Source organism: Scomber scombrus, chromosome 15 (genome assembly GCF_963691925.1).
Source record: "Scomber scombrus chromosome 15, fScoSco1.1, whole genome shotgun sequence".
NCBI lineage: Eukaryota > Metazoa > Chordata > Actinopteri > Scombriformes > Scombridae > Scomber > Scomber scombrus.
This window is the reverse complement of record NC_084984.1, coordinates 9,839,710-9,866,807: the sequence shown is the minus strand read 5'-3', so window position 1 is coordinate 9,866,807 and position 27,098 is coordinate 9,839,710. Positions and strand designations below refer to the sequence as shown.

The 27,098-nt window shown below is 37.8% G+C and overlaps 2 protein-coding genes across 3 annotated transcripts; both read right to left on the bottom strand.

Annotated features, from left to right (window-relative positions):
• Positions 1-4,442: 4,442 nt before the first annotated feature.
• Positions 4,443-10,732, bottom strand: dolpp1 (dolichyldiphosphatase 1). Its single transcript, XM_062434125.1, has 8 exons — positions 10,527-10,732; positions 8,825-8,925; positions 8,606-8,690; positions 6,622-6,721; positions 6,054-6,152; positions 4,884-5,012; positions 4,650-4,739; positions 4,443-4,572 (listed from the first exon to the last, which is right to left on the bottom strand). The coding sequence occupies exons 1-8, from the start codon at positions 10,600-10,602 to the stop codon at positions 4,536-4,538; spliced, it is 717 nt and encodes a 238-aa protein (XP_062290109.1). The 5' UTR covers positions 10,603-10,732; the 3' UTR covers positions 4,443-4,535.
• Positions 10,733-13,288: 2,556 nt separating this feature from the next.
• miga2 (mitoguardin 2) lies at positions 13,289-26,394 on the bottom strand. 2 transcript variants are annotated; one of them, XM_062434123.1, is made up of 16 exons: positions 26,327-26,394; positions 25,280-25,547; positions 24,448-24,658; positions 24,236-24,351; positions 23,997-24,117; positions 23,264-23,391; positions 22,789-22,906; positions 21,921-22,030; positions 21,722-21,834; positions 21,211-21,283; positions 19,946-20,032; positions 19,703-19,801; positions 18,176-18,310; positions 18,035-18,088; positions 17,811-17,927; positions 13,289-16,836 (listed from the first exon to the last, which is right to left on the bottom strand). In XM_062434123.1, the coding sequence occupies exons 2-16, from the start codon at positions 25,373-25,375 to the stop codon at positions 16,627-16,629; spliced, it is 1,788 nt and encodes a 595-aa protein (XP_062290107.1). In that variant the 5' UTR covers positions 25,376-25,547; positions 26,327-26,394; the 3' UTR covers positions 13,289-16,626. The 2 variants fall into 2 exon arrangements, with proteins under 2 accessions (XP_062290107.1, XP_062290108.1); XM_062434124.1 differs by having other exon boundaries at positions 21,921-22,027.
• Between the last annotated feature and the right edge of the window lie 704 nt (positions 26,395-27,098).

Below are 27,098 nucleotides of genomic sequence, written 5' to 3'. Positions count from 1 at the left end.
CTGAGAGCTCTGGACAGCTTGGCACCATTGCTCTACATGTAGATACTCTGCATAATATACAAGCTAACTGTGGCTTTAACTTTTTATAACCAGATTTAAACATCTATTCTGGCATTGGGAATTGTCAGGATCAATTCAATAAATATTTATTCGTGTGTGTGTGTGTGTGTGTGTGTGTGTGTGTGTGTGTGTGTGTGTGTGTGTGTGTGTGTGTGTGTGTGTGTATGTGTGTGTGTGTGTGTGTGTGTGTGTGTGTGTGTGTGTGTGTGTGTGTGTGTGTGTGTGTGTGTGTGTGCTTTGATTCACATCCATACAAAGTCTCTGCAGAAGTGCCCACTGCTCATCCAAACAGTGCAGGTGAGAGAAAATAGCTTAGAGAAACAGAAATAGGTTGAGGTCTTCATCATTTTTTTATCTAGGCTGTGTCTGTTCCAACGGGTGTTTGGGGATAGCCTGAGGTTAGACCTGAGAAGTGAACAAAAACACAGAATGGGTCGTTTAAATAGGGCATATGTTTCTTTGCTCTGCGAGTCAGGAGGAGATAGGCCTGAAGTATTTTCTCTTGCAGTGTTTCGGCAGTCACGCTGGGGAATACTGTACAGCGAGAGAAATGCACGACGCTTCCTTTGCAGGACAAGGAGGTTGTTCATTGTTTCAACTGTACAGAGGACCATTTTTCACTTGTCACCTACACCAGCTCTTACAGTCTCCAAATAAATGCCTAGATGCTTCTGTCTCCGGCAAATGAAGCTAAAATTTAAATTAAAATAGTATAATAATCATTCATGTCTGCAGACAAAAACGTGGGTGCATTGTAGGTGTAAAGAGTGTGAATAATGTTGATGATGGAAGACATATTTAAGATCCTTAATTAAAAGTAGAAAAAGAAAAATCCTGTTTTTAAATTCTTGCTTAAGTAAGAGTACAAGAGTATTATCTGCAAAATGTACTTGTTAAAGTACTTGTTGTACTTTAATTATCATGCATAAGTGTATTATTAATATTATTGATGCATAAATGTGTAAACAGGTGAGCAATGTTGAAGCTTGTCAAGGTGGAGTTAGTTTCAACTTATTTATATACTGTTGAGTAATTACATTTGTGACTATGCATAACGTTTTATAAACTGTAAATCATATATTTTATGTGTATTGTTTGAAAAGTCACTAAAACTTTCAAATAAAAATGTAGGAAGTATAAATTAGCTTAACATTTGAAATACTCCAGTACAGTCAAAGTAAATTGTAACTGGTCATTTGTCTAAAAAGGCAATCTATGTTCTCAGGTGAGATGTGGTTATAAGCTCAATTTTTTCTTTTCCTTTTCTGTCCTTTTGACTGAGAACAGCAAAATAATTGCACAATAATGTTAATTGATTTCATAAGCTGACACTGGGAATAACACTGGGAGAGGTTTTAGATTTATCAGTTTTCGGGAGGTTTTTTAAGAGTAAGAGTAGGAGTAGGAGGCAACACGCGCACCGCTTGCCTAGTCTCTCTTCTGGTGTAAGGAATCAAATTCCCCGAAGATCCAACTCAAAAGAAGAAAAAGGTCAATTCCCACACACACTCATCACCTCTGCATTGATTTACTACAAGAGAGTCAACGTTTTTTAATAAATCAATGCAGAGGTGATGTGTGTGTGCGGGAATTGACCTTTTTTTCTATGGAGTTGTTTTTCACACTTTCCCAGAGTCAGAAACAAATAAATGCCTCCAGACAGACCTTTAAAAAAAAAAAAAGAGTATTTGTTGTAGTCTGAGATATGTCAGACAGCATTATCAGGCTATCTTGGCTCAATTGTTGAGCATCAAAGGGATCATAAAACATAATCATGATCCTGTAGGCATCCAGGAATTGAAGGAAATGAATCAAGTAAACTGAGGGGGGGGGGGGGGGGGAGGTGGCGCCTTTTTCCAAGCTAATCAAATATGATGTGAGCCAATTTGTAATATTCACAGTTTAACTTACTGGACAAATAACACAGGTTCAGATGTTATGATTTATCTGTGATTTGGTTAGCTGAGGAAAACCCTTTACCTGCTGCATGAGACTGATAAGGCAATGCCCAACAGGACGATGGACAGTATGTGTTACATAACAAAAGAAAACATCAAATATTCATGCCACAACCTCTGACTAACGCTACTAAATTCAAAGCTTTAACAGACTGAGAGCTGCTCAGACAGTACAAGCTTTGCTGTTATTTAAAGATTTTTTTTCATGTAATAATAATAAATACAAATGCAACGGAATGCACTCACTAAATAAAACAGATACAAATATAAAGAATATGCTCGTTTACCAATCAACCTGGTAGCTAGATATTAATAAAACAAGAGATTACATTGTTGGACCGCAGAGTTTTAATTAGTTGTTGAACCTTAAAGAATGTCACAGCTCTGCCCGAAAGCCTCTCTAAACAATAAGAGGGGGAAAAAAGAAAAAAGTCAATTCCCACACACACTCATCACCTCTGTATTGATTTATTACATAAGAGAGTTGATGTTTTTTAATAAATCATCTTCCTAGGGTCCACAAGAGGTGATGAGTGTGTGCTTTTTTCTTCTATGGATATATTTTTCACTTTCCCAGAGTCAGAAACAAATAAATGCCTTCACAGACCTTTTTTAAGTGTATTTCATGTCAGACAGCATTATGTGGCTATCTTCGCTCAATTGTTGAGCATCAAAGGGATCATAAAAAAATAATCATGATCCTGTAGGCATCCAGGAATGGAGAGAAATTAAGCAATTCAACTGAGGGGTGAAAGAAGGGGCGCCTTTTTTTCACTTTGAAATCCCCTGGTCTAGACTAAAGATGTCTCATGTATATCATATAGCTCAATACATGTGGCTGGCTGATGCATATCAGTGGAAAATTTAATGAGTAGATGGTGAAATAAAACAGCAATTTTTATGTTAAAAGATGCCGTTGGATTTTAAAGTATGACACTTGAACCATCTTTTGTACATAAACACATTTTTATTCAGCCTGATATAGGTTACACATGGAAAAAAAAACATATTCTAAGAGAACTACTTCCCTTTGTGGAGCTAATGATATGACAGTTTTAAATAAGCTTCAGATCCCCACATGACAGCTGTCAACATTAGCTGCCGTGGGCTGTGAGGAATTAAGCATAATCACATGCTACGACTGACCTGAGGCTTTATTTTTTAAATTTCCTTTCTGTAAAAAAAAAAAAAAAGAAGAAAAAAAAGAGAATAAAGAAAGCATGTCCACCCTCAGCAGTCATTATGTATGTTTTCTTACTAAAAAGTTATGGAATGTCATCTTGGAAATGCAGGTAAAAAGAAAACTCCGTTCTCTGCAACGGCAGAAAACAAGAAACTGAATAGTAAAAAAAAAAAAACTAAATTAAAAAAAATCGATTCCCAGAATTCTGTTCCCAGGCTGCTACTGTGTGCCAGGCATTAAGAAAAAACAAAAAAACAAAACACCATCTCAAGTCCAAAAGTGTCTGAGAACAAAAAAAACCTGAAACCTGCTGCTGTGATTCAGTCTCATGTTCCTCAAACGTGGATATAAACACTAACCTTGACCTCGATGCTCAAGAGTACATTAAATTTACACTGCTTGCAGAAAAGCTTTGGAGTCTAATATATTAGGACTGACAGTCATGGACACAAAGCAAAGACTGATGAGGGTAAAAAGGGGGCAGGGTCTTAACATTTAACTAGTGTTAGTCGTTTTTTTCTTGTTTTTTTTGTTTTCTTTAATTTCACAAAGTGCAAATTTTTGTTTATATTACATCATACCAATTTTTAGAGATGGTTCATTTTCTATTATATAACAATGAAAAATGGTTAATTCCATATACCACCCCATCCTAGCCTTAACCAACCCCCCTCCCCAACCGTTCCCGCCAGCTATCCGTCAGAATATTTATTTAAAAAAAAAAAAAAAAAAAAAAAAAAAAGGAGAAGAGGGGGAAAAAAAGATCACTAAATACATGCTGCAATGACGGCCATCAACTTGTTTGAAACTTGACCATAGCCGCCTCTTTTTTTTTTTTTGGCTCCTCGAATCTCTTACAGTACACTGTTACTGTCAGCGTGCGTTTATAGTTAAAATATATATATTAATCTATCATTAAATAGTATTCCTCTTGCACAGTCTTGCATGCATTGAAGAGCATTTGGGCAAGCTGTACAAGAAGGAGAGGCGTGTGGACGGACTTGCTCAGGCTGTAGGCTCCGGGCCAGGTCCAGGCACTCTTTCGCCACCTGTAAACATTTTTTTTTGTTTTTTGTTTTTTTTTGTTGCCCTTTGCTCCTTGCAACCACGTCAGTCCAAAAAGATGGTTCTCCAGTGTGTTTTTTAATTGAGTGAGTGTTTGCTTTGTTTGTATGTGTGTACATATGACTGTGTGTGTGTGTGTGTGTGTGTGTGTGTGTGTGTGTGTGTGTGTGTGTGTGTGTGTGTGTGTGTGTGTGTGTGTGTGTGTGTGTGTGTGTGTGTGTGTGTGTGTGTGTGGTCCTAAACTCAGTTTCATAAAAGAACTGTGTGGATCACTGAAGTTTTGTTCCAAGCTTTCGTTGTCTGTTCCTGCAAGAAGAAAAAATGGGTCAGATGACAAATGTAACAGTGAGTGAGTGATAGATCTCTAATGTGTTGTACCTTACCTTGCCTCTGATCTGGTCACTGTGTACTCAAACCATAAGATGTTGGGAATCAGGCTTGTGTCTCGCACCAAGAAGTACTCTGATATTGGCCTGTGGATTTTTGCAAGAAGCAAAATTAGAGGGCACAATATATCAAGAGGAAGACATAATGGAGCAGTTTTTATTCAGGCTGTGGATGAGATCGTCTTCCCCTGTGACATGCGGAGGAAGCAGAGAAATTAGAGCACTACTTACCACGCTGCTATTTTGGGGAATAATGGTGTCAGCACCTCTTGTGTGAAAAAGAACCAGATTACGCCAATTGCACTACCGGCCACTCCGCCGTAGAAAACCTGGCTCCAGGTGTGATACAACAGGTAGACCCTGAGAATGAGAGATACAGCAAAAACACAACGTTCAGGCACACACGGACTGTAAATGTGGCCTCTTAGAGTGTCAGTAACCTAGAACCAGCAGCATGTATTTTAAATTACATCAAATTTGGTGTGTTTGAACAGTCAAAATGGGGTCTTTATGAGAATTTCTCAGAACAATCACCATTTGGCTTCCTTTGCCATAATAACAGCAAATAAGTCTGCAAACATTAGTGGATTAATTGATCCTCAGAAAAATAACTAGTAACAATTCTGCCATGCCCTCATATGTGAAACAATGTATGAAGGACAACTGTATACCGTGTTAAAAGAAAAATGGTGACCCATTATTTCTACTAAAACTCTCAGCGGGATAAAATAATTAAATCTTACAGCTCTTCTAGACTCCAAATTTTACTGGACCAAATGGATCAAATTCTAATTATACAAACAGTCATTTCAGGAAGGTTTGTATTTTTATGTGAAATGGAAGTTATAACTATGTTGATATATATGATTCCAGTGAATAATTTCCAGTGAGAAATATGCTTTCATCACTTAGAGACTGTGTGAAACTTTGTCATAATTACTGTATGAATTACTGAGTTGTCTTTGTGAGGTCACAGAGATCATGACTTTTGGCCACCAAATCGTAATCAGTTCATCCTTGATTTCAAGTGGATATCTGTGCCAAATTTGAAGAAATTCCTTCACGGTGTTCCTGCGATATCACATCTTATGAATGAATGTCAGCGCAGAGGCAGAAAAATGTTCTTTAATATAACTGAAAAGAAAAACTTTGGATTTTCTACTCATCAGTCTTGATGAAATTGTTTTTTAGCCAATTGTGACGGACAAAAATATCTATTGCATGCAAAGTTTTCACACCACAAAACTCTCAAATACAAGGTGAGCCAATTTGTAATATTCACAGTTTAACTCACTGGACCAAGAACACAGGTTTGTCTGTGAAGGTTCACTTAATAACCAATGGATGACTTCAGATTTTAGGATTTATCTGTCATTTGATTTGCTGAGGAAAGCCCCTTACCTGCTGTATGAGACTGATAAGGCAATGCCCAACAGGACGATGGACAGTATGTGTCTCCACAGCAGGTCCACACATCGAGCATTGTTCGTTTGATGCATTCTGCAAAGAGAGGACAGCGTAAGTTTACACTGTGGCCACAACTTGCTGTAAAAGTGGAATGAAAGCGAGTGACACAATCATGAAAAAAGTGAGAAGCTGCTGAGACACGCGCTGAACTTTACATAACAAAAGAAAACATCAAATATTCATGCCACAACCTCTGACTAACGCTACTAAATTCAAAGCTTTAACAGACTGAGCTGCTCAGACAGTACAAGCTTTGCTATTATTTAAAGATTTTCTTTCATGTAATAATAATAAAATACAAATGCAACTGAATGCACTCACTAAATAAAACAGATGCAAATATAAAGTATACACTTGTGTATCAATCAACCTGGTAGTTAGATATTAATAAAACAAGAGATTACATTGTTGGGCCGCAGAGTTTTAATTAGTTGTTGAACTTTTAAGAGTGTCACAGCTCCGACCTAAAGCCTCTCTAAACAACAAGAAGAAACAAGCTCACCTTAAATAAAGGAAAAGAAAGAAGTAAACAACAAAGAACCAGATGAGCTGGGAATGACTGGAGGGCATCCCATACTCTGTGTTCAGGGTTGAATGAGCCCCTGCAGAAAGAAAAACACAACCTGATATAAATATTCATTTACAACACGGAGTTCACCTTCTACATCCTCATACAAATGTAAAACTATGTAAATGTTTTAAGTATTTCGGTCAGGGTAAATCATCAGGTTTACAACTAAAGCTTCTTGAACATCTCCTTAGTAATTTGGGTCAATGACGTTTTTTTGTGTCCATGTGGTTTATTCGAATTTAAAGGGGTTAAAATGTGATAAACGTATTAATAACTTGCACAAGTTCTTTTTTTTTTAGGATCCAGCATAACATTTCTGCTTTTTATCCATTTTGAGAGAATATATTAAAGGAATATGGCAAAAATGTTCAAGTGGTGTAACCATAAAAATTGTGTACCACAAAATTAAACCAACACTAACACTAAATTCTCAATATAACACCATATTAACTAGATTGGCATGATCTTTTTTTATATTAAATAAAAGGTAATGGAATACAATTGTTCTAAATATTACATTTAATCTGGGGAATAATGTAAATCAGGAACCATTTACATTTTTTTTAAATGAAGTAATTATTTGTATAAGTCCACTTAAATACACTGTAGGTGGATAAAATATTTAATATTCATCATTCTTTTGTGGTTACACCTTTTTTTACATTTTCAGGAGCATTCAGTCTTACTTTTGGTTAACAAAAAAATGACGCTGTCATTTCAAATGACATAAAACCAACCAAAATACAAAATGTATATTTCAACCAACCTAATGCTGCTTTTAAGACAATTTTAAAGATATTTTTGAATTGCTCATCTTGCTAACCCTTATTTGTAAGTCACTGACCCATATTTAAATACCTGGCTGCAGTGGAGCAAAATTACAACATAAAACATCTGAAGAACTTTTGACTGTTTATTTCAAGTGCAGCTACTGTATTGGTCTGATTATAAAATGGGTTTTTTTCTCCCTGGAAAAACGTCTAAAATAGTAGAAGCATCTTACACGTTCACATCATTAGATCTTCTATTTGAATGGATAAAGAACCAGCGTGAAACCGTTACATTATGGGTTGTTAGTAGCCTTAATGTTGCTAGACTGGCGAGTGTCTTTAAGTTGGTTTATAGTGAGTGTGTTCGAGTCCGTTGGCCCTAAAAGTGTTTCTTAGTCCAGTTTAACCTGCAGGAGTTTCTGAAGGCTCATGTGTGATGTGTTTTTCTGCCACAGAGGAAATAAATTCATGATGAATAAAAAAACATCTTCTAATGTCTCTACTGCGGAAAGAGGATGTGTCAAGCTGCCAAACACCCCTGTCACAGATGATAAGGAGCTCAAAAGACAAACAGGCAGTCGTGTGAATACTAACTGCTAGAGAAAATACATTTTGACCACTTTCAATAGCCTGGTAGTAGAGTGTGTGTGAGTATGTAACTACACCATGATGTAAGTTATTTCCAAATCAGGCGTAGGAAAAGTGAGGGTCATCTAATAATTAGGGTTGCCTTATATTTAGACCCTTATCTTCCACCTCTTTATCAGCCTATTATGAATCATTTATTGTTTTTCAGAGTGAATCGTAGTTTTCATTCAGTCACTTTCTTCTCAAGAGAAAAACTCAGAGCAACTGTGCAGAGCATTATGTAACTATATTAAAACGATGTCAAGACAAGTCAGTTTATTTATATAGCACGGTTTAAAAATGAGTGGTTGACCACAGCGCTTTTAAAAAAGTAAAACGTACAGAGCCGTTACAAACAACACTCATATCTGACACCCCAACTAGTGATCTTCTGCACCTGGTGACTGATATCAGAAGAAGGTATTCTGGTGATTGTGATAATTTTGCAGTATTGCTCAACCCTGCCAACCACAAATAAAAAAAACAAAAAAAACAAAACAGCCTGTTCCTTCACTCACCTGCACATGGGCGCGGCTCTCTGAGAATGTGCTTCAGCAGCCAGTTTACCCCTTCATTCAGGACGAGCCCACCAAAGAATGAAATCTGTAAAATGAGGTCAATAAATAACCGATTAGAAACATTTCTGGCCTGCATGACAATGCTGTTAAAAGCTCCTGTAAGAAAATTAACTTCAAAGACTCACAAATGAAAATTGACTTTATATGTGATAAACTCACTGTGTGCAGCTCCCGTTTAAACACTATGAGTGTAACAAAACCCACAAGGACCGCAATGGGTAGGAGACTGATGTAGGCGAGCACTTGTCCCGTCAGATCATCTAAAAACACAGTGACACAGTTATGATGTTAGGACATAAACCATAAACTCCAGTAACATTACAAGTCCAGCAGTGGAAGAAGTACTCACATCCTTTTCTTAAGTAAAAGTACCAGAACAACAATGTAAGAATACTCTATTAAAAGTTAAAGTCCTGCATGAAAAATCCTACTTAAGTAAAAGTACATGAGTATTATGAGCTTGATGCAGTTAAAGTATTACAGTAAAAGAAGTGGTTTAGTCCCTCTGACTGATATATTATTATATATGACATCATTAGATTATTAATACATCAGTGTTAGAGCTGCATGTTACTGTTGTAGCTGCTGGAGGTGGAGCTAGTTTACACTACTTTATATACAGTTAGCTAGTTTAGTCCAGTGGTTCCCAACCTAGGGGTCAGGCCCCTTCAAAAGATCACTTGATAAATGTGATGGGTCGTGAGATGATTAATGGGAGAGGAAAGAAGAAAACACAAAGTTCTGATACACAAATCTGTTTTCAGGGTTTGGACTTTTTCTCTAATATTTGATTTTTGGTGAAGTATTGGATCATTTGAACATTTATTGAAATGAAACCATGTGAGAAGTTTAGGAGGGAAAAATCACTATTTGGTGGAGCTGTTAAAAACTCTGAAAATGTGACCCCCGACTACACACACTGTAAGACGTCTGAAAGATGAAAACATTGGTTTAATTTTGAACAACGTGTTGTATTTTAAAAGCTTGTTATATTATTTATTGTGTCAGATCTTCATCTGAAAAGTAACTAAAGCTGTCAAATAAATGAAGTACAGTAGAAAGTACAATTTTTCCCTCTGAAATTTAGTGAAGTGGAAGTATAAAGTGCCACAAGATGGAAATACTCAAGTAAAGCACAAGTACCTCAAAATTATACTTCAGTTACGAGCTTGAGTAAATGTAGTTAGTTACTTTGCAGCACTGTCAAACATCAGCTAACAGTGGTGGGAGTGACACTTAAACCCGGATGGTTGAGATATTTAACTGAGAGCACACTAGGAAGCTCAAGTGGTGAAGCTAAACCACCATCTAACTAACGAACTAAAAGATCACATAATTTGATTTTTATATTATTAATAATTGTATTGTCAGAGCCAGCTCGACCCAATGTGTTTTACTAATCAGTGTCAGGCCGAGGAGCTAGCTGCTACGTTAGCCGTAATCGTGGCTACAAACATATTTAAAAGGTGAAATAATTATTTATTTTCACGCAGTTATACATTTTATCTTTGCTCTTCTGAGTGGTTCAATTTCGTCGAGTGTTTTTGGAAACAGGACATAAACTCTGCCCTGAGATAAAATATCAATGCCGATATTAAAGACAGCTAGCAGGCTAGCTAGCCTTCATTGTGGACGGTACTGCTAACTGCGCATGCGCCACCGTCTCCCTATTTGGCAGCCCATGTTACATTCCCCGCTGTGCAGCAGGGCTTTAACAGCGGCTCACTATTTAGCAAGCATCGCCAACTGCCGTGTCCATTCAGTGAGGAGGGGAAAAAACACACGAATTGCTCGAAATGTACAAATCCTGCGATTATAAGCAGAGCGTCAGTAGTTAGAGAGAGGTGTTGAGTCTACGTACCCTCCGGGAACTCTACGTGTGTCAAAGATATAGACCGCCATCGAGGTGGTGCCGAGCACTGCTCTTCTAACGCCATCTTACCCGGACACAACCGGGCAGTCCCAGCGAAACGCCCCAGACACACGGCCGACCAATGGGGACGGAGCTCCGCGTTCAAACCGCTCAGACGGGTCCCGGTAGAGGAGCCACCGTCCAATCCCTGTTGCTCTATCCCGGTTGTCCAATCCCGGTTGTCCAATCCCGGCTGCACAACGGAGATATTCAACCCATAGAGGAGAATTATTGAATGAACAAAAACACAAAAGTCCAGCTCTGCACAGCAAACTGCACTCATTCAAAAGAAATGTAAAGTTATGTTATTGTTGTTGTTGTTGTTTTTAAAACATTTTTTTATTGATTACTAAATTAATATAAACAATAAATCTGCATTTAGAGTCAAATTAAAACTATTTAGTCCAATTTTAGTTTAGTATACTTAGTGTAGTATTTAGTTTTCTAATAAATCAACATTTACAAGCAATGACTGAAATAATAAGATAAGATAAGATAAGATAAGATGTTTTTTTATTGATCCCCTTGGGACGAATTCAAATTGACACAGCAGTACACTGAGAAACAAAAAGTAGCAGCATGAGGGAGAAAGTGATCAAATAAAAATACTATATACAGTAAACAATCTCTGTGTAAATAAATCTGCAATATATAAATGTGCAATATGCAGAAGTTCTTGAAGATTAGGCCTATATATACACGTTTGCAATGTTCCTGGGATTTACATAGTAAGGAGAGCATCTAATGTTTTATAGATCAGATAGTATAAACCATTCACAAGAGTTCCAGTCCAGCTCTGCACAGAGCAACAAAGTGCACGCATTCAAAAGAAATATACAATTAATATAAGTCTGCACATAAAGAAGTTGTCTTTAATGAACTATTACTACCACTTCATTATGGGGTTAATTTTTTTGTTGGGTTGCTATTTGCCTACCATAGAAATGTAGGAACAAGACTATAAAAAGCCTATAGCAATTAGCTTTGGTCCCATTTTCTAATAAGTCAGCATTTATAAAGACTATATACACCTCCAATATGGCTCTTAGATGGCTTATGATGGATCTGTAATGCATTGGTAAATGACTTATTAAACACTAGCAGTTACATCCCCTTTACAAATGGAGGACTTATGAGGACTTGGTAACAAAAATATTTAACTTCCTTGTTTAATATGTGCCCCTTGCTAAAATCCACCTACCCACAGAGGGTTACAGCGAACCACACTTTATAATTGCATGCACTGAAAAGCAAATAACACAACATACAGCTCACTGCTAGGCATCTTATCATGCAGGGAAAATCTACTGAAAACAAATGTTGTGCAAATGTAATGACTTTGGACAGTACAATCTATTTCTCCGAAACAGGCAAATATCTCCCAGAATTGGCTAATTAAAGCCTACAGTATTGATTACCACTTTATATTTTTAAGTTGATTCATCAATTTGAATTTAACAAGAGTTACAAATAGATAAAAATGTCAATATACACGTTTTGACTCTCAGTAGAAGAAAGAAATAGGAGTTGGATATGAAGAGAAAAGCATGCAGACACCAATCAGACATGACTGAACACTGAGTAACAAATAAAAACAAATGGAAAGAGCCAAGAAAAGTGTGTGGGTGTTGAAGAAAAGTGATCAGTGCAAACTGACAAAAATGCATGTAGCAATATAAATATTAATCTGTAAAATGATAGACGACAGCATGGTGTCCTATGATAGGTCATAAGACACCAACTTCATAATAATCGAAAGAGGCAACAACAACAAAAAAGCAGTCAATACAGAAAACCTGCTGCCATAGTGACATTTTTTGGAAATAAAATATATAAAATAAGAGGATAATGGACAGAGATATAATACTCACCCACACACACAGCAGCAGAGAAACTCACACTGGCTTCTTACAACTCATGTAGAGACAAGCAAAACAGGATACACAAAGTAAACTGCAAAAACCTGAACAAGTGCAAACTAACTTTTCACTCCAACTATGAACTGTAAAGTTAAATAACAGATGAGTCAGAGAGAAGAAAGTCAAACAGTAATGAGGTGTAAAATGTGTGTGCACGGTCTTCTGAATGCAGTAGAAAATGAACAGCTGGAGTTAAGATATTTTAAGATCTTGAGATGCTGTTTAAAGGACTAAATTGTGAAGAATAAATGATGTTCCATGTTGGGAACCCTCTGAATGAAGCTGCTTTATATCATAAGAGCAAATAGGGAACAGGGTCTTTGTATCATTTAATTCGGAATAATACACTGCAGTGTTTTGCCCCCTTGTGGACAATCTCAAATTACCGACTTCTGAATTTTTTCTACAGGGGATATTCACACATCCAGTTATCTCAGATTCAGGTGCCAGAAAAGACAATCCTGCACTCTTCTCTTGCTCAGCATCACAATCATTGTTTAAAATACTCCTGATGAGGTTCCAGAGGGAATGAAATGTTAGTAATGATCAATAAACTGTGATGCTGACCGAGAGCAGAGTGCAGGATCCTCTTTTCTCAAGATTGAAGCAATACTTTTATATTATTTAAGGAAAGGCTGTGCTCTGTTCAATTCAGTGAATTATTTTTAGTTGTTTTTTAAAAAATATTTCTCTCTACAACAAAAATCATTCTGTGTTATGAAAGTTTGATTCTTGATGCAACATTAAATACAGCACGACGTCGTCAGGTGGGAAAAAGGCATAATAGACATGTTTAATAACAAAAAAATAACATTTAATATGGAGAATCAAAATCAATTTACAGTTTGTGCTGGCATTGTAATTTAACAATAGAAAAAACAAAAGGCATGAATAGGACACTTTGCATGTACAACAGTGACTTTCAAACAAGAAAATCATTCTTTCTTTCCACATTTTGGCCGTCTGAAATACTCTCTGGAAATCGACTAAATATTCACTAAGTCGGAGAGTCAATGCCTGAATTTTGAGAATCAACTGATTATAATAAGCTCCTAAATATTCTTCTTTAGCACATTTCTAATTTGGATTTTCAAAACTAACAACTAGGGCTGAGCCGGGGTCTAAATGTTGCAGGTTTTGCATTGATTGATGCATTTTAGAGAATCTACAATGTTGACATGCACTGAAAAAGAAAAAGAAAAGCAGAAAAAAGCAGACCAATCTGTGAAAACAAGACTTAAACATTAGCATATTTCCATTACTGCATTCACCTGCATCATACATACTGTTGTAAATATACTTGGTACTCTACAATAACAAGACTAAAACAGGAGCCAGCTCATCAGGGATTGGACCACACGCAGTCAAAAGCTCTTAAAAGTTAAAACATTGGAGAATTTAGACATTTCAAAGATGGAGACTAAATCAAAAAATGAGTAACTGGAAGAAACTATTTTCATAATATAGTTTTTTGGGATAAAGATAATCTCTCTACTGTACAGCATTTACGTTCTATGTTATTTATAATATTATGATGCAATAAATAGTTCAAAACTCTCAAACTGATTATTGAAAAAAATTGGTTTTGGGACATTCTTGTATCTTTCTGTCTTTTTTGATAAAGTGCAAAATGCTTAAAAAAAACCCACAAAGCTGCACGTAAATCTGCCATGTACCAAAATAAGGAACTAAATTACTGTAAAGCTTCTATTAACAGTTGTGATTTCTGGTTTATATTTGACAGATTATAATCCTACAATGCTGATTCTCGACACAGCCGGTACAGTTTCAAGACAACACGATGCTACTGCGACATGAAAGAGCCAAAAAACAACAACAACAAAAAAACAACATTTCTGAGCTCTGAATTTCAGAGGCGAGTTGCAACAAGACCAGGATTTGGATTATAAAGACCACAAAACACACACTTATATGATTATGAATAACACTAATCCCTTCTAATGAGTATGATAGACTACTGATGTTAAAATAACTCAAAAACTACAAAACACAAAATGATTTGACGGTAATGTCTTCCCTTCTGTCATTCATGCACACTGCAACGGTTCTACACACTGTCATTAATAATAAATCACCTTTTTTATCAAGATAATCTAGTATGTGACAGTTTCTTAACACAAATCTGCTTTTACAGTGTAGGATCCTCGTGCCCCTTCAGCGGGTGATCAGTGCACTTATATAGGTTACAGTCCTGACTGTAAAATGCCTGGTCCGTCATTATAGGTCTTCATATACTGTAAAAAACAACAACAAATTAAACAAAATAACATTTTCTCGCTAAGACTACCACATGGCACTTTATCATTTAAAGGTCAATTGCACAAAATGTGCAAGAAAGGATAGCAAGAGGGTCATTTTGTGACACACAGTTTGTAGTGATGGAGAATGTGACTTTTCTAATCAAACACTGAATCCAAGTGTTTTTTCCCCCATGTGTGCACCTTATTAAAACCGTGAATACTGGACTTTTTCCACTGAAGACGCAGGAAGAAAAGCACAGGTGTAACTAATGAGATGAATGAATGAATGATGATTGAACTCAGCTGCTTCGGTTTCAGGATCCTGGTTCACTATCACGCTGTCATCGTTACGTTTATTAGTAACAACTGTGCTTTTCCCCCACTATGAGAAGTCAAAAATATTTGCTGTGAAAAAGGCCTGTTGGGTGAAAGCAGCTGATTTTTTCTGTCCTATTTACATGAACCTTTCAGTGACCTTTTAGTTTAGATATCTGTACTTCAAAAGAACATTTCAAGAAGTACTATTGTTTTAAATATTACACTTTGCATACTTTTTCCTTATATCAGTTTAAACTATTTTATAAAATATTTATTTGGTTAATTCAATTTAGCAGGACGTACATTTTAGCCACAAATATTTGGAAGCAATTCGAGTGGCATGACAGATTCATTGCAAGACTTTGAGAAAAATAAAAGTACATCTGGCATGTCAGTCAAAACATAATGCTTTACCGAATATTGATTTCAAGTCGTACTGTTTCTTATTTCTCCCTGAGAGCAGCGATCTGTTTCACTGTTCAATTATATTGTTTCTGTTGCACCTTCAAAAACTGGCGATAATCATCTGTGTGACAGTGTTTAGACAGATGTTTTCACACCTGCTATTGCGTTATTTGCAGTGGGAAATATATTTTTGTGCCTCTGTACTATTAAAAAAATCTGAATACTCATGTCATCCGTTGCCAAGTAAAATCAGAGAGCTCACCATGATTCTTAGAAAGTAAAGCGCTACAAAAATTTACCAGTTACATGAGAAGTCTATATGAGAAGAAACTGTGGTCTGGGGGTCAGAATATACTGCAGTTTTTGGGATAATTCATCTTCTATATGAGTAACACGTTAGCACCCTACACTAATATTACAAGATGTCTTTTCGCAATGATCACAGTCTTTTAGATATGTCACACGACTCAACCAAACTGGGATAAATACTTCGGATTAAAGAGGATTTAAGTACAATCAGTGAGGAGACAAATCTATTACATCCTTCATCGCGCAGCACAAGTCGTAAATTATCGTGATTTTAACAAATGTCCTTCCCCCTTTCATATAAAATATACAAATATTGACAGACTCTCACACAGTTTCTTTTCACATAATAATGGAGACTACCCCACCCGATGCTGCAGGTGATGAATGGAAGGTAAGGATGCAGCAACTGGTTTTTAGTATTAGTGTCGAAGGCCCGGTCTTTGTGTGTTGGGACTGGGGGCGCTTCTGTCAGGTGTGATTTTCAGAAGTATCCATTTCACCCAGCAGGGCAGAGGCAAGTCCTCACACGTGTGAAATTACACGACTACAGAAGCATTCTTGATACGCAACGCAGCAGCAGGTAACGAGGAAGAGATGGGATCATTACTATCCGGTCGGTCTCCCTCATTAAACAGATGGACCAGTGATACTGTAGGTCTGATGAAAACAGTTGTTGCATTTGATGAATTAAAAGAGTAATGCTGGTTCTCAGTGTATCACTGGAGTAATGATTCAATCCAGTCTTAATGTAGCTACAGAGCTGTGAGGTGTTGCCGTTGCCTACTGGTCAGCCTCCTGCATTCGGTCTGTACAAGCCCAATGAAGCCCATAGTGATCCTAGTTGTTTAATTTGGGCCCCGAGGAGCCCTCTGTGTCTCTAGGTAGGGCACCGTTGAGCTCCAGTTGGCTATCGATACCCAGATACCCCAGTAAAATCTCACTCCGGCGGTGGGAAAGGTTCAGGATGTCCTCAGCCAAGCACTGAGCTGAGGTGAAGCGGACCTTGTCGTGGTCGAACATATCCTTAAGGTACTGCACGATTTGTTGCTGCAGAAGAAAGGAGAGAATGAATGACAGAAACTGAAATATATACACAACATCATGATTATAACTTTAAATGGGTACTCCAGCAATTTTGTTTTAACTTCCATAAAGTAAGGGGGGTTTGTAAGAAACTGATTTAAGAGAGAATGGTGACTTTTGTAAGGTGTAATTTTAGTCCGTCTTAAAAAATGTGTTGCCTTTGTTGCCAAGGTTTTTGCTAAGGTTATTCCCGTTGCCGATTTGCATATTTTGGATTGGATTGGGGCTTAAAACATGTACAGATATATTTGAGAAGTTTCCATTTCAAGAAAAGAAATCCTACTACTACTACTGTTTGCCTCTGAGGGTAAGGTAAGGAGAACCCCACAATAAAAACAGAGACCTTGAAATGTGATAAATGTGGTATGTCCTCTTTAAATTGGAGAAACTCAGGTATGTGCTTCATGTTTTCCCCTGAAAAATCTAATAAAATATGGCAGACCTTTCTCAATTCAGTTATTCTAACAAGGTTGAAACCCTGTCCACAGTAATATAAACAACCACTTATCTGTATGATCCATCACAATAATGTCTTTGTTTTTTGTGTAAAGTTTAATGTCTATTGGGTACTGTTAAGCTGGTATCTGTCCTTTTCTGTGTATTATGTTGCTTTTTGGTATCCGTACTATCAAAAAACAATGGCAAAAGCAGCAGAGGCAACAATATCCTCAATTTTATCCCCTCATAAGAGTCATCCCCCTGAATCATACACTTACCATGATGCAACCTGCTAACATCTAACTCCACACATCCAGTTTGTAACACAAGCTTTCTGTTATAAATCTGAAGTCTCCGAAACTTAGATAACCCTAATGACATCACTCTGACATCAAACTTTGGAAAGCTCCCTAGCCACAGAAGACTCAAACGCTTTAAATTACACCACAAACAGTCATTTCCAAAAATGTGGCAAAATCTGTTATCAGTCCTGATCTTACCTTGAAGATGGTGCACACTTCACTTAAGTGCTGCCTGGGTCCCAAAAACCCAAACGCTAAAACTGGGCTCACATGTTCTGATATGGCATAAAAGTGGGAGATAAAACCGTCAGGAACCTGTGGAGATTTGTAAGAGAAAGAGTTGTCAAAATCAAAAAGACATACAGCATTATTTTAAGAAACAAGCAGTTAAATAAAATGTTTTCAAATGGACTCAAACTCACCATAAGAAGACGCCTTTTTGCTTTCAAGACAGACCAGCAGGCAGTCGCCAGAGCCTAACCAAAAAACACAACTAGGTTATTAAAGTAACTAACGTCTCAGTTGCATAATCAAGGAATTTGTATGTATGTGTATAAACTAACCGTCTCTTTAAAGCTGTCAGAGAGCCAGCGGTTCCTCAACACAGCTACCACAGAGGACGGAGGGCTCTCCAGGTCTTCAAAGGCGTCCATCAGGATGAAGTCCAACACGATGTCAAAAAAGTTCATACACACCACCTGCAGAGATCACGACATGAGGAAACAGACGGTACATTAACAGGACAGCCATTACATTTTATCAGACCAGACGAAACAATCATAATGTATATTTTTGTGTAATTACTTGGATACAAAGAGGCTGACAAATGCATAAATGGTGTTGAAATCAACTTGAAACATGCAGAGTTGCACAAATAATTACAAAATATAAGCACACGTTTTATTATAGGTGCACTGTGGAGTTTTTATTTTATTTTGGGCTTTTCATGCCTTTATTCAGATGGTAACTGGCAGAGAGGCCGACAGGAAACAGAGAGAGAGAGAAAGAGAGAGAGAGAGAGAGAGAGAGAGAGAGAGAGAGAGAGAGAGAGAGAGAGAGAGAGAGAGAGAGAGAGAGAGAGAGAGAGAGAGAGAGAGAGAGAGAGAGAGAGAGAGAGAGAGAGAGAGAGAGAGAGAGAGAGAGAGAGAGAGAGGGGAATGACCTGCAGCATAGGTCCCTGGCCTGATTCAAACCAGGGACGCTGCGATTATAAGGGCATGCGCTCTAACCACTAGTAACTTAAAGAGCAATGTCTTTAAGAGCAGGGTTGTGTCCAATATCACTCGAAATGTACTATAAAGTGCAGCATAATTACCCTCCACCATTTTTCCAACAACTAGCTCAAGGTGTTATTTATACTATTATTATTGTGCGTGTGTATGCAATGTGATGATTTATAGGTAGCCAAAATCTCACTTTACTGCTCACTATTGAGTAAACTATTGGGTGTTTATTATAGAATGAGTAGTAAATGACTGATTTCACACACAGCGTGAGTACCTGCTTTATTAGTATTGTGGGTTTTAAGTTATTACACTGATGAACAGTTGGTGGCAGTATTATGCTAACAAATGCAGAAATGTGCCAACAATGGATAGATTTTAAGAATGTTAGAATTCTTCGAAAATTGTCTTCGGGAAATTTTTTGTGAGGAAGAAAATGCATTCCACATGTTTATTAGGCTCCGAGGATACAGTGAATGTAAATACAGCTTTGTGTGTTTACAAAAAAAAATCCACAGTGTACCTTTAACTTAACTAACAAAGGGAAACATTATTTCCTGTAGTATCTAATGAAGCATACTGCAGAGTGTCTAGCTGTTAACAAATTGTTTCCCAGTTAAACAAGCAACTACAGTATGTCCCTCAATGTGAGCCTTATACTATGAAAAGGACAGTGACTGTTGGCCGTACTTGAGTTCAATTTTAATTCAGGGTCGTGATCGAGTATCTCAAGTTCATGTAAACTGTCAGAGGATCCACATTCCCATTAATAAAACAACAAACATATACTTTCAGGTACAGATAGGACAGTCCTTTTAACAAATATTCAGATTCAGATGTTAACATTCATGAACACACACTACTCACCCCTCGGCCCTCCAGCTCCATCTTAGTGACTGGCCACGTTTCCTCTCTCTGAGTGTAAAGCAGCATGTCCTCATAGCTCTCTAAGAAGGCTTTGGGACCCTTTGAAGGAAAAATACAAAAAAAATTATTATAATAATCTAATTATTTACAGCTGTAAAAATATGTCCACAGAAGAAGAAGCTTGTCCTGTTTATCCTAATAGGACAATGTAATAACAGAGGATCCAAATTAGCAGAATTTTACCTTGTTTGACTTCACCATTAACCCTGTAATCATTTGCTTCCCGGTCTCCATGAAAAATGTGCGGTGAGTTTCATCTGCTAACAGGACCTGTGAAAAAAAAGCATTATTGTTCCAGTTTCTGTTATAATATAATAATATTATGATCGACTTAGACTTATTTTCAGGTGTAATGATGTAGTGCTGACTGCAAATGATTTCCATCAACATGCTTTAAAAACAAATTCAGCTCAAGTTAACTTGACAGTAAATCATCTCTCAGGGGGAGCAGGGTGGGACTGATTAATGCAAAACAGGATACAATTATTCTCATGGACAAGAATGAAAAATGAAAGCTGATAACACACTTTAGATTTAAAACACATCTGCTCAAAACACAACAGATGTGAATGTGAGTTTCATGGAAGTACGGACCTTTGCATGAGACTGGAGAACAAAGCTAAAAATTAGATGTTTTGCAGACAAAGACCATTTTCTGAGTGTGAGGCACGCTGTGAGTCACCTCTCCTGACTGCAGCTGCTGTCATTTTATCTGACCTCGATGCTTTTGTCTGGATGTTGCTTAAGCACAGAAACCTGACTCACTGTCTGTCGGTGCTAAGACGACACCTGCGTAAAGGCAACATATTAGAAACTCAAGTGTGCCGCAAAGTTTTTCTACTAGGATCTCATTACAATACTGACACAATACAATACTGATGTCATATCATATCCTAAAATTACAATATTAATCCTGCACTACAATATTAAGCAACTGGACTCATTGGTTACAAATTCGAAAACTGACCATCAGACACAATTATTGCCAGTTTTCTGAAGTGACTGTGACTGAGTCAGGTTTCTGCTAGAGGGGACGTAAAACAAAAGAGAGCAAAAATTTGCTTTATGAGAGCTTTCTGAATTTTGTGTAGCTGAAGTTAGAGCTGCTTGTTCAAGGCCCAGTTGAACTTTACACGAGCCATTAAGACTGCTGACACTAATCTTGATCATGCTGATAAGCTTTAACCAAAGCGATAATAAAACAGTACCCTATGGAGGTTTTGACCACTTGTGGCGCTATAGGGCAGTATTTTAATAAGCAGGTCTCCCTATACGTTGCTCAAGGGTTTGCATGTTCACCACGCGCATAGGGGCAATGTGGCACACATTTTTGCAGACTATATTTTGCAATAACAGTTGCTGACGTTGATGAGGGATTATCAAAAGAATTGCAATTAAGCAAACAAAGATCTATAAAATACGGGTGAATCATATGAGCTGAAACAGACCTGGAATGCTTGTCTCACACAGTGAAGCTTGGCAAGGAAGTCTTGGTCACCATAAGTTTCAAGTAATTCAGTCCTGGTAAAAAAAGACAAAGGTATGAAACTCACTGCAATCTTATTCTTCTCTTAGCTACTGGACATTTAAATAGATTTTTTAACTGCCTGGCGGCAGCGGAGCATCCAGTGCAGTTGGTTTGTAAACATGTTAGCAAACAGTAGTCTATTTACACATCCAACAGACATAGAGCAACATTAGCATTCATAAGGTGTCATGTTTCTGACTCTGATGAATGTAGGCCCAATGTCTGTTCTCCTTTAAGATCTGTAGTGTAAAGTTGCAGGTTGTAAAACACAAAATAAACTGAAGAGGCTAAAACTAGTAGTACAGTCAGGTGATAATCATCTGTATTAAACTGCTTTCATATCACACATATTCATCTGATCCATTGTTAATATAAACACAATAATAAGTGCAGTTTCAAGTATTAAGGTTAAAACTTTATACTTCAGATACCTCAGGGACCTATAGGACACTTTGCCCTCCCGGACCAGTGACAAGGCTTCTTCATAGAGAGCTGCTGGCTTAAGCGGCTGGTAGATTTCTTCTATAGCCATGGCATCAAACAGCTGCACAGACAAAAAACACAGTATACTGGTATGTGTAGTTAATACAAATAATAATTAAGCAAGAGAGCAGAGGAAAGGGAGCTAACCTCTGCGGCTGAGAAGAAGGAATCGTCAGAGGTAACAGTAGTCGCATCATCGTCTCGCAGTCGGTGGAAACTCTCCACTTGAGGCAAGATAAGAGTTCCTTCACTTTCTGCTAATAGAACAACATAGAGGGCAAAAATGAAAACACAGATGTTCTCAGAGATATAAAAAATGTGCCCCCACTTTAAATTATTACTACTGATACAGTTTAAGTGCAACCTCTGATTTTGTGGATAACGTCACCATCCTGAACCATTAACAAGTGACCGTTGATGCAGCTCTACCTTGTTGCTGGGGAACAATCATAGAGACCCTTGAGTCAATAATTACAATGTGATATTTTTACCTTCTTTTAAACCTGCAGTATGGGATTTGTGTCTTTCTTCTGGCAGTGAGAGTAATTACAAAAACACTGTTGACACATGTTTGCCTTATGGACTACGCTGTAGCCCACTCTGTCGCTACTGTTGCGGCAGTAAAACGGTGGATAAATTGTTTTGACCCCTGCAAAATGACACATTTAAACATCAGAATTTGATCCATTCGGTCAAATAATATTTGGAAAGTCTAGAAGAGCTGCACAGTTATCTTACTTTGATTCCCATTCAAATTAGCAGAGCGCTAAATGGAAATTAGCCGGCTTGGCCAGCTAATGGCTGGCTGCCTGAAACCAGACTAAAAATTCTGGTATACTTTAAAATATAGACATATCTGGCAGTGATAGGTTTAATTGTGTGACCTCATTTGGCAAGGGACTAAATGTAACAGACGTTCATTTATATGTAAAAGTTCAGGTTTAAAAGGACGCATATAAGCTCAGCATGCATTAGTTTTCAGTTCTGCACTTTCTGAAAAAACTTGCTCGCTTACCAAAGTCTGCAAGCACACTGTCTGGTGGGATACTGCTGCCAAAATCCTCTTGTAGGTGGTACGCCCTGTGCAGTAGTGTCTCTAACTTTTCAGCAAACACTTTATTACGAGTTTCGACCTGTAACACAGGGGAGAAAAATGACCCTCTATAAACACCAAGCTTAAGTCTGTAGCAATTCAGTTTATTTGAATTGTGTTGCTTTTACACTGCTGCTAATGAGCATTGTTAAGCACTAATAATAGAGACAGCTTTTCTATTTCGCGTTCAGTTAGAAGATCATTAAGATGCAACAGAAGAAAGCTGCTTTTTTGTGTAACAGCAGAATAAGATTTTGTGGTGAATCAAACCAACAACAGCAGAAACAGGTGAGATGCAGCACCATATAATACAATACTGCACTCGGGCTGGTAACTGATCAAACCATGCACAAGAGTTTCAACCTGTCTCTGTTGTTAAGGATTGAATGAAGGTTACCACGGGTAAGTCTCCACACGCTGCCCCCTGCAGAGCTAGGCTGTTGTTGCTGGAGGTCGAGTGGGTGTGGTGGCGTATGTTCAGGGCCATTTCCCACTTTTGTAATGCTTCTTCAAACAATTCCATCCCTGACAGGAAAAGAGCAGTCAGATTTAGTCATACTTCCTACTCATGAGTTGGAAAAATCTGATAAAAGTGGCACAGAACAGAACAGAATTGGATTGGTATCTTTATGAGTTGAAGTGACAGAGCAATACTTATTTTATGAAAAATATTGCTTAATGCAGGTGGCCTGAGGTGTCCAAAAGTCCAGAGTTTCAAAATGAGAAATTACAAATAGTTCTTGCAGCATAATCCTAATGCCGAACAACTGCAAACAGTCCAAGAGTCTAACTATTACCTGGCTATAGCCCAGATTTTCTCCACTTGTTCTACACCACCAACAGTCACTACAGTAGTAAGTTGATGCTGATTTCACATAATGTGTGTAGCTTGTGTCTTAATATCATAATAAATAAAAAGACAATGAAAAGTAACTTTAAATTACATTCAAAATGCATCCAAACCAACTGCAAATGTGCAATATTTTACTCAATACTCTGCCAAAGCAGTTAAAATAAATCCTGTATCATTTGGGTTCCTCAGCCATCATCAAAAAACATAGTGTTACTTCACGTGCAATGGTTATTTTCTTACTAAACATTTTTTTATGTGAGCTGTAGCTGAAACCTACCAATTAAATACAGATTCTCTGCATTAGCATCCTCTACTGCCCCTGACTCTTCCACTACTGGCTCTGCCTCCCAGGGGGTGGATGGATTGGCGGACTGATTTGGGGAGCTTGGTACCCGCATCTGTACCGGAAACACACACACACACACACACACACAAAGACACATTAGATACATGAGGCACAAAGTTAAATGATGAGCAAAAATGTTGAAGAAAGAGTTGTAAAATTGTAAAACTAACAGATGCCAGGCTGTGTGAGGAACTTGAGTGTTTACTAGGGGCCAGGGAAGAGATTCCACTCATGGTGTCGTTGCTCCGAGTACTGGGACTCATCATCTGCCGCCCAGTAAACTGACCTGCACACAGAAATACATCTAAGCAAAGGCTGGGACACACAACAAACCACACAGCAAACTCATAATTAAAAATGTCCAACGCTAAGACATACACACCTCTTTTTAATGACGAGGGCCTTCCACTCTTCAACAGCGCCTCAGGTATGCCCACAGTCTTCTGGCCCTCCTTCCCTTGTGTTGCCTGCTTCCGTTTTCTCCCCCGTCTTTTTAGCTGATGAGCGGTGAGAGCCAGTGCGACGCTGCCCAGCGCTGTGGCAAACAGCACTTTCTTCAAGTTTGGGGAGAGCTTCAGCTGAGAAAATATGGACTGAAAGCAGGAGAGGCAAACATGAGCTGTCATAATGAGTACTCTCCACTGTTACCTAATTTATTCAAGTCTCCACAAGATAGTGAACAGTGCTGTTGTGCAGAGATTAGAGCTGTGATTGGTCAATCAACAGAGAATTGATTCTTAACTACTTTCATAATCAATCAAATGTTTTGAGTACATTTTTTTCTTTATAAAAACAGGTATTAAAACTTTAAGGATTTAAAATGAAGGTTTAAATAAATATTTATACAATAAATAATGTATAGATAATATAAAGAATATAGTGTGAAAGGTTGAATTGGTGCAGGCATTGAAAACCTGTAGTGGCGTTCATGAACATGGATTTGTGCAAAATATGATTCCAGCCTCTCAAATATGAATATTTTCTGGTTTCTTTAGACTCACATGATAGTAAACTGAATATCTTTGGATTATGGACGGTAGGTTGGAACAATTTGGACATTTAAGGACTTCATCTTGGACTTTGGGAAATAGTAACAACTACTCAATTAATGCAAAAAAATAAGCGACATATTGATCAAAAATGAAAATAATTATCATCATAATAAAGATGCAAACCTGAACTGTATAAGCGTATGCAAGTGTAAAGTGGTTTACCTGCCCAAATGTGGAATAGAGAAACACTGGTATCTCTGCAACAGTCATGGCCAGAGCCTGGGCGATGGACATCCCTTCTGCTCGTCTGACGGACATCTCAGAAATTGAAAAAGCCTGCTCTCCGAACCCCTCACATTCACCCTCAACACAATGTCCTTTCTGCTCTGGGATCAGCCAGCCGGGGACTTGCTGATGAACTGTTTTTCGTCATCCACTCCTTTAATTTGCACTCCACACTGGTCCAGTGTCTGACTGTGGCTTTATTACCCTGCGACGGATAAGATATAAAGAAATTATCTGAGTGTGCCAGCCTCCTCTCTCTCTTTAAAGCTGCATTATATTATGAAGTGTAAGGCATCAGCAGACAAAGTTATAAGTGCAGCAGTGCTTTTGGCTCCAGGGCAAAACACTCCACACTCAGACATGGACTTAACTTGCAGAGGTCCATGGTTTAAGCTGGGAAAATCAAGCTTGCATTAAGTGTTAAGCAGCAGAGCAAATTGACATTGTGCCAACTATCCACACAGTCTGGTATGTGGACTGCCCCACGCCTACTGTACAACTACAATGGACAATCTACAAGAGAAATTACTAAGTTGCAAAAATCAATAATTACTTCCCCACCCCAGCTGGACATGACAAATGATTGATGATGGAGCTGCTGCTGCCTCTTGAAATAGACTTAATTATAAAAAAGGTGAATAGCAAGCTAGCAAGCTGTAAGGCCAGAAGTCGACCCTGCCTGCCACCATTTACCCTTCCTAACTTTTACATTAAATATTAACAACTCTGAAGTCTGTCGGTGGCTATTTAGAGAATGACAAGCTACAAAATGCTCAGTAGCCAGCAGACAAACGCGAGTCCTCAGCTCATAGTCGAGCTAGCACACAGCAGCTAACCTAGCTCCAGTCTGATCTGTCACTTCTCATCACAGAAACATCAGCCGGTCAACCGGAAACCGGCTGTGAGGCTCTGAACGGACACCGACACTGAAAACAGCTAACAAGCCACACAACTAATGAGATAATCCCGTATAAAGGTGCATACCGAGGTGTCCCGGGGAAAGGACGTCCCTGTCACAGTCAGTGAAAGCAGCACATAGCGCTTTGCTCGGGGGCAGTGCCGTTTGTAACGCAAGACTGACGTGACGTTTAGCCAATCAGAAGCGGAGTAGAAAGTGCTCCATTCTTTTCTTGACCAATCAGATGAAAAGTAGGTGAGGAAAGTTTTTTTTTAATCGTCCAATCAGATCGTAGATCAAAAAGCAGCGTTGACTGAGAACAAGCAACACAATAATATTACAAAATAAATAACAGTACAAGGAGTGTTGGGGGGAAAAAATACAATAAAATAATCACAAGTGAAACAAACAATTAAAATAACCCCTAACAAAAATAAGTAAACAATAAAATAATAAATAAATAATAAGGGCAGATCCTGGGCTCTTTTAGATAAGATGAGCTGTATCTTTATTAGTTATTACAGCAGCAAAAAGAAAACAAAGAGAAACAGTAGTATAATAAGTGTAATATGATGATAGCTATTTTCTATACCAGTAAATAACACTTTTTTAAAACCCAGGAACAAAAACAGTGTTGAGAAGAAAAAAACAACAACATATAAATCACCAGATACAGTGATGGATTAATATTTGGGGGCTTATTCGTGACAGTGATTTACAGTACTATCGTAAATCTCGAAAAATGACACACTTCTAAATGCTTTGTGGTCACTTTTTGTATAATTTCATGATACATATTTGTTCATTTTGATTCATATGTTGTTTCTTTCTGATTTTATGTGAATGGAAATGTGAAAA

What these genes read in the sequence shown, in the direction of transcription:
- dolpp1 (XM_062434125.1), bottom strand. Translation starts at nt 10,602, where the DNA reads ATGGCGTTAGAAGAGCAGTGCTCGGCACCACCTCGATGGCGGTCTATA. An exon ending in TTAAACGGGAGCTGCACACA is followed by an intron (nt 8,691 to 8,824) that starts GTGAGTTTATCA and finishes CTCATTTTACAG; the next exon opens with ATTTCATTCTTTGGTGGGCT. An exon ending in TTATCAGTCTCATACAGCAG is followed by an intron (nt 5,013 to 6,053) that starts GTAAGGGGCTTT and finishes TCTCATTCTCAG; the next exon opens with GGTCTACCTGTTGTATCACA.
- miga2 (XM_062434123.1), bottom strand. Translation starts at nt 25,375, where the DNA reads ATGTCCGTCAGACGAGCAGAAGGGATGTCCATCGCCCAGGCTCTGGCC. An exon ending in GTGTGAGACAAGCATTCCAG is followed by an intron (nt 20,033 to 21,210) that starts GTCTGTTTCAGC and finishes TTTTTTTCACAG; the next exon opens with GTCCTGTTAGCAGATGAAAC. An exon ending in TGGAGCTGGAGGGCCGAGGG is followed by an intron (nt 18,311 to 19,702) that starts GTGAGTAGTGTG and finishes TGATCTCTGCAG; the next exon opens with GTGGTGTGTATGAACTTTTT.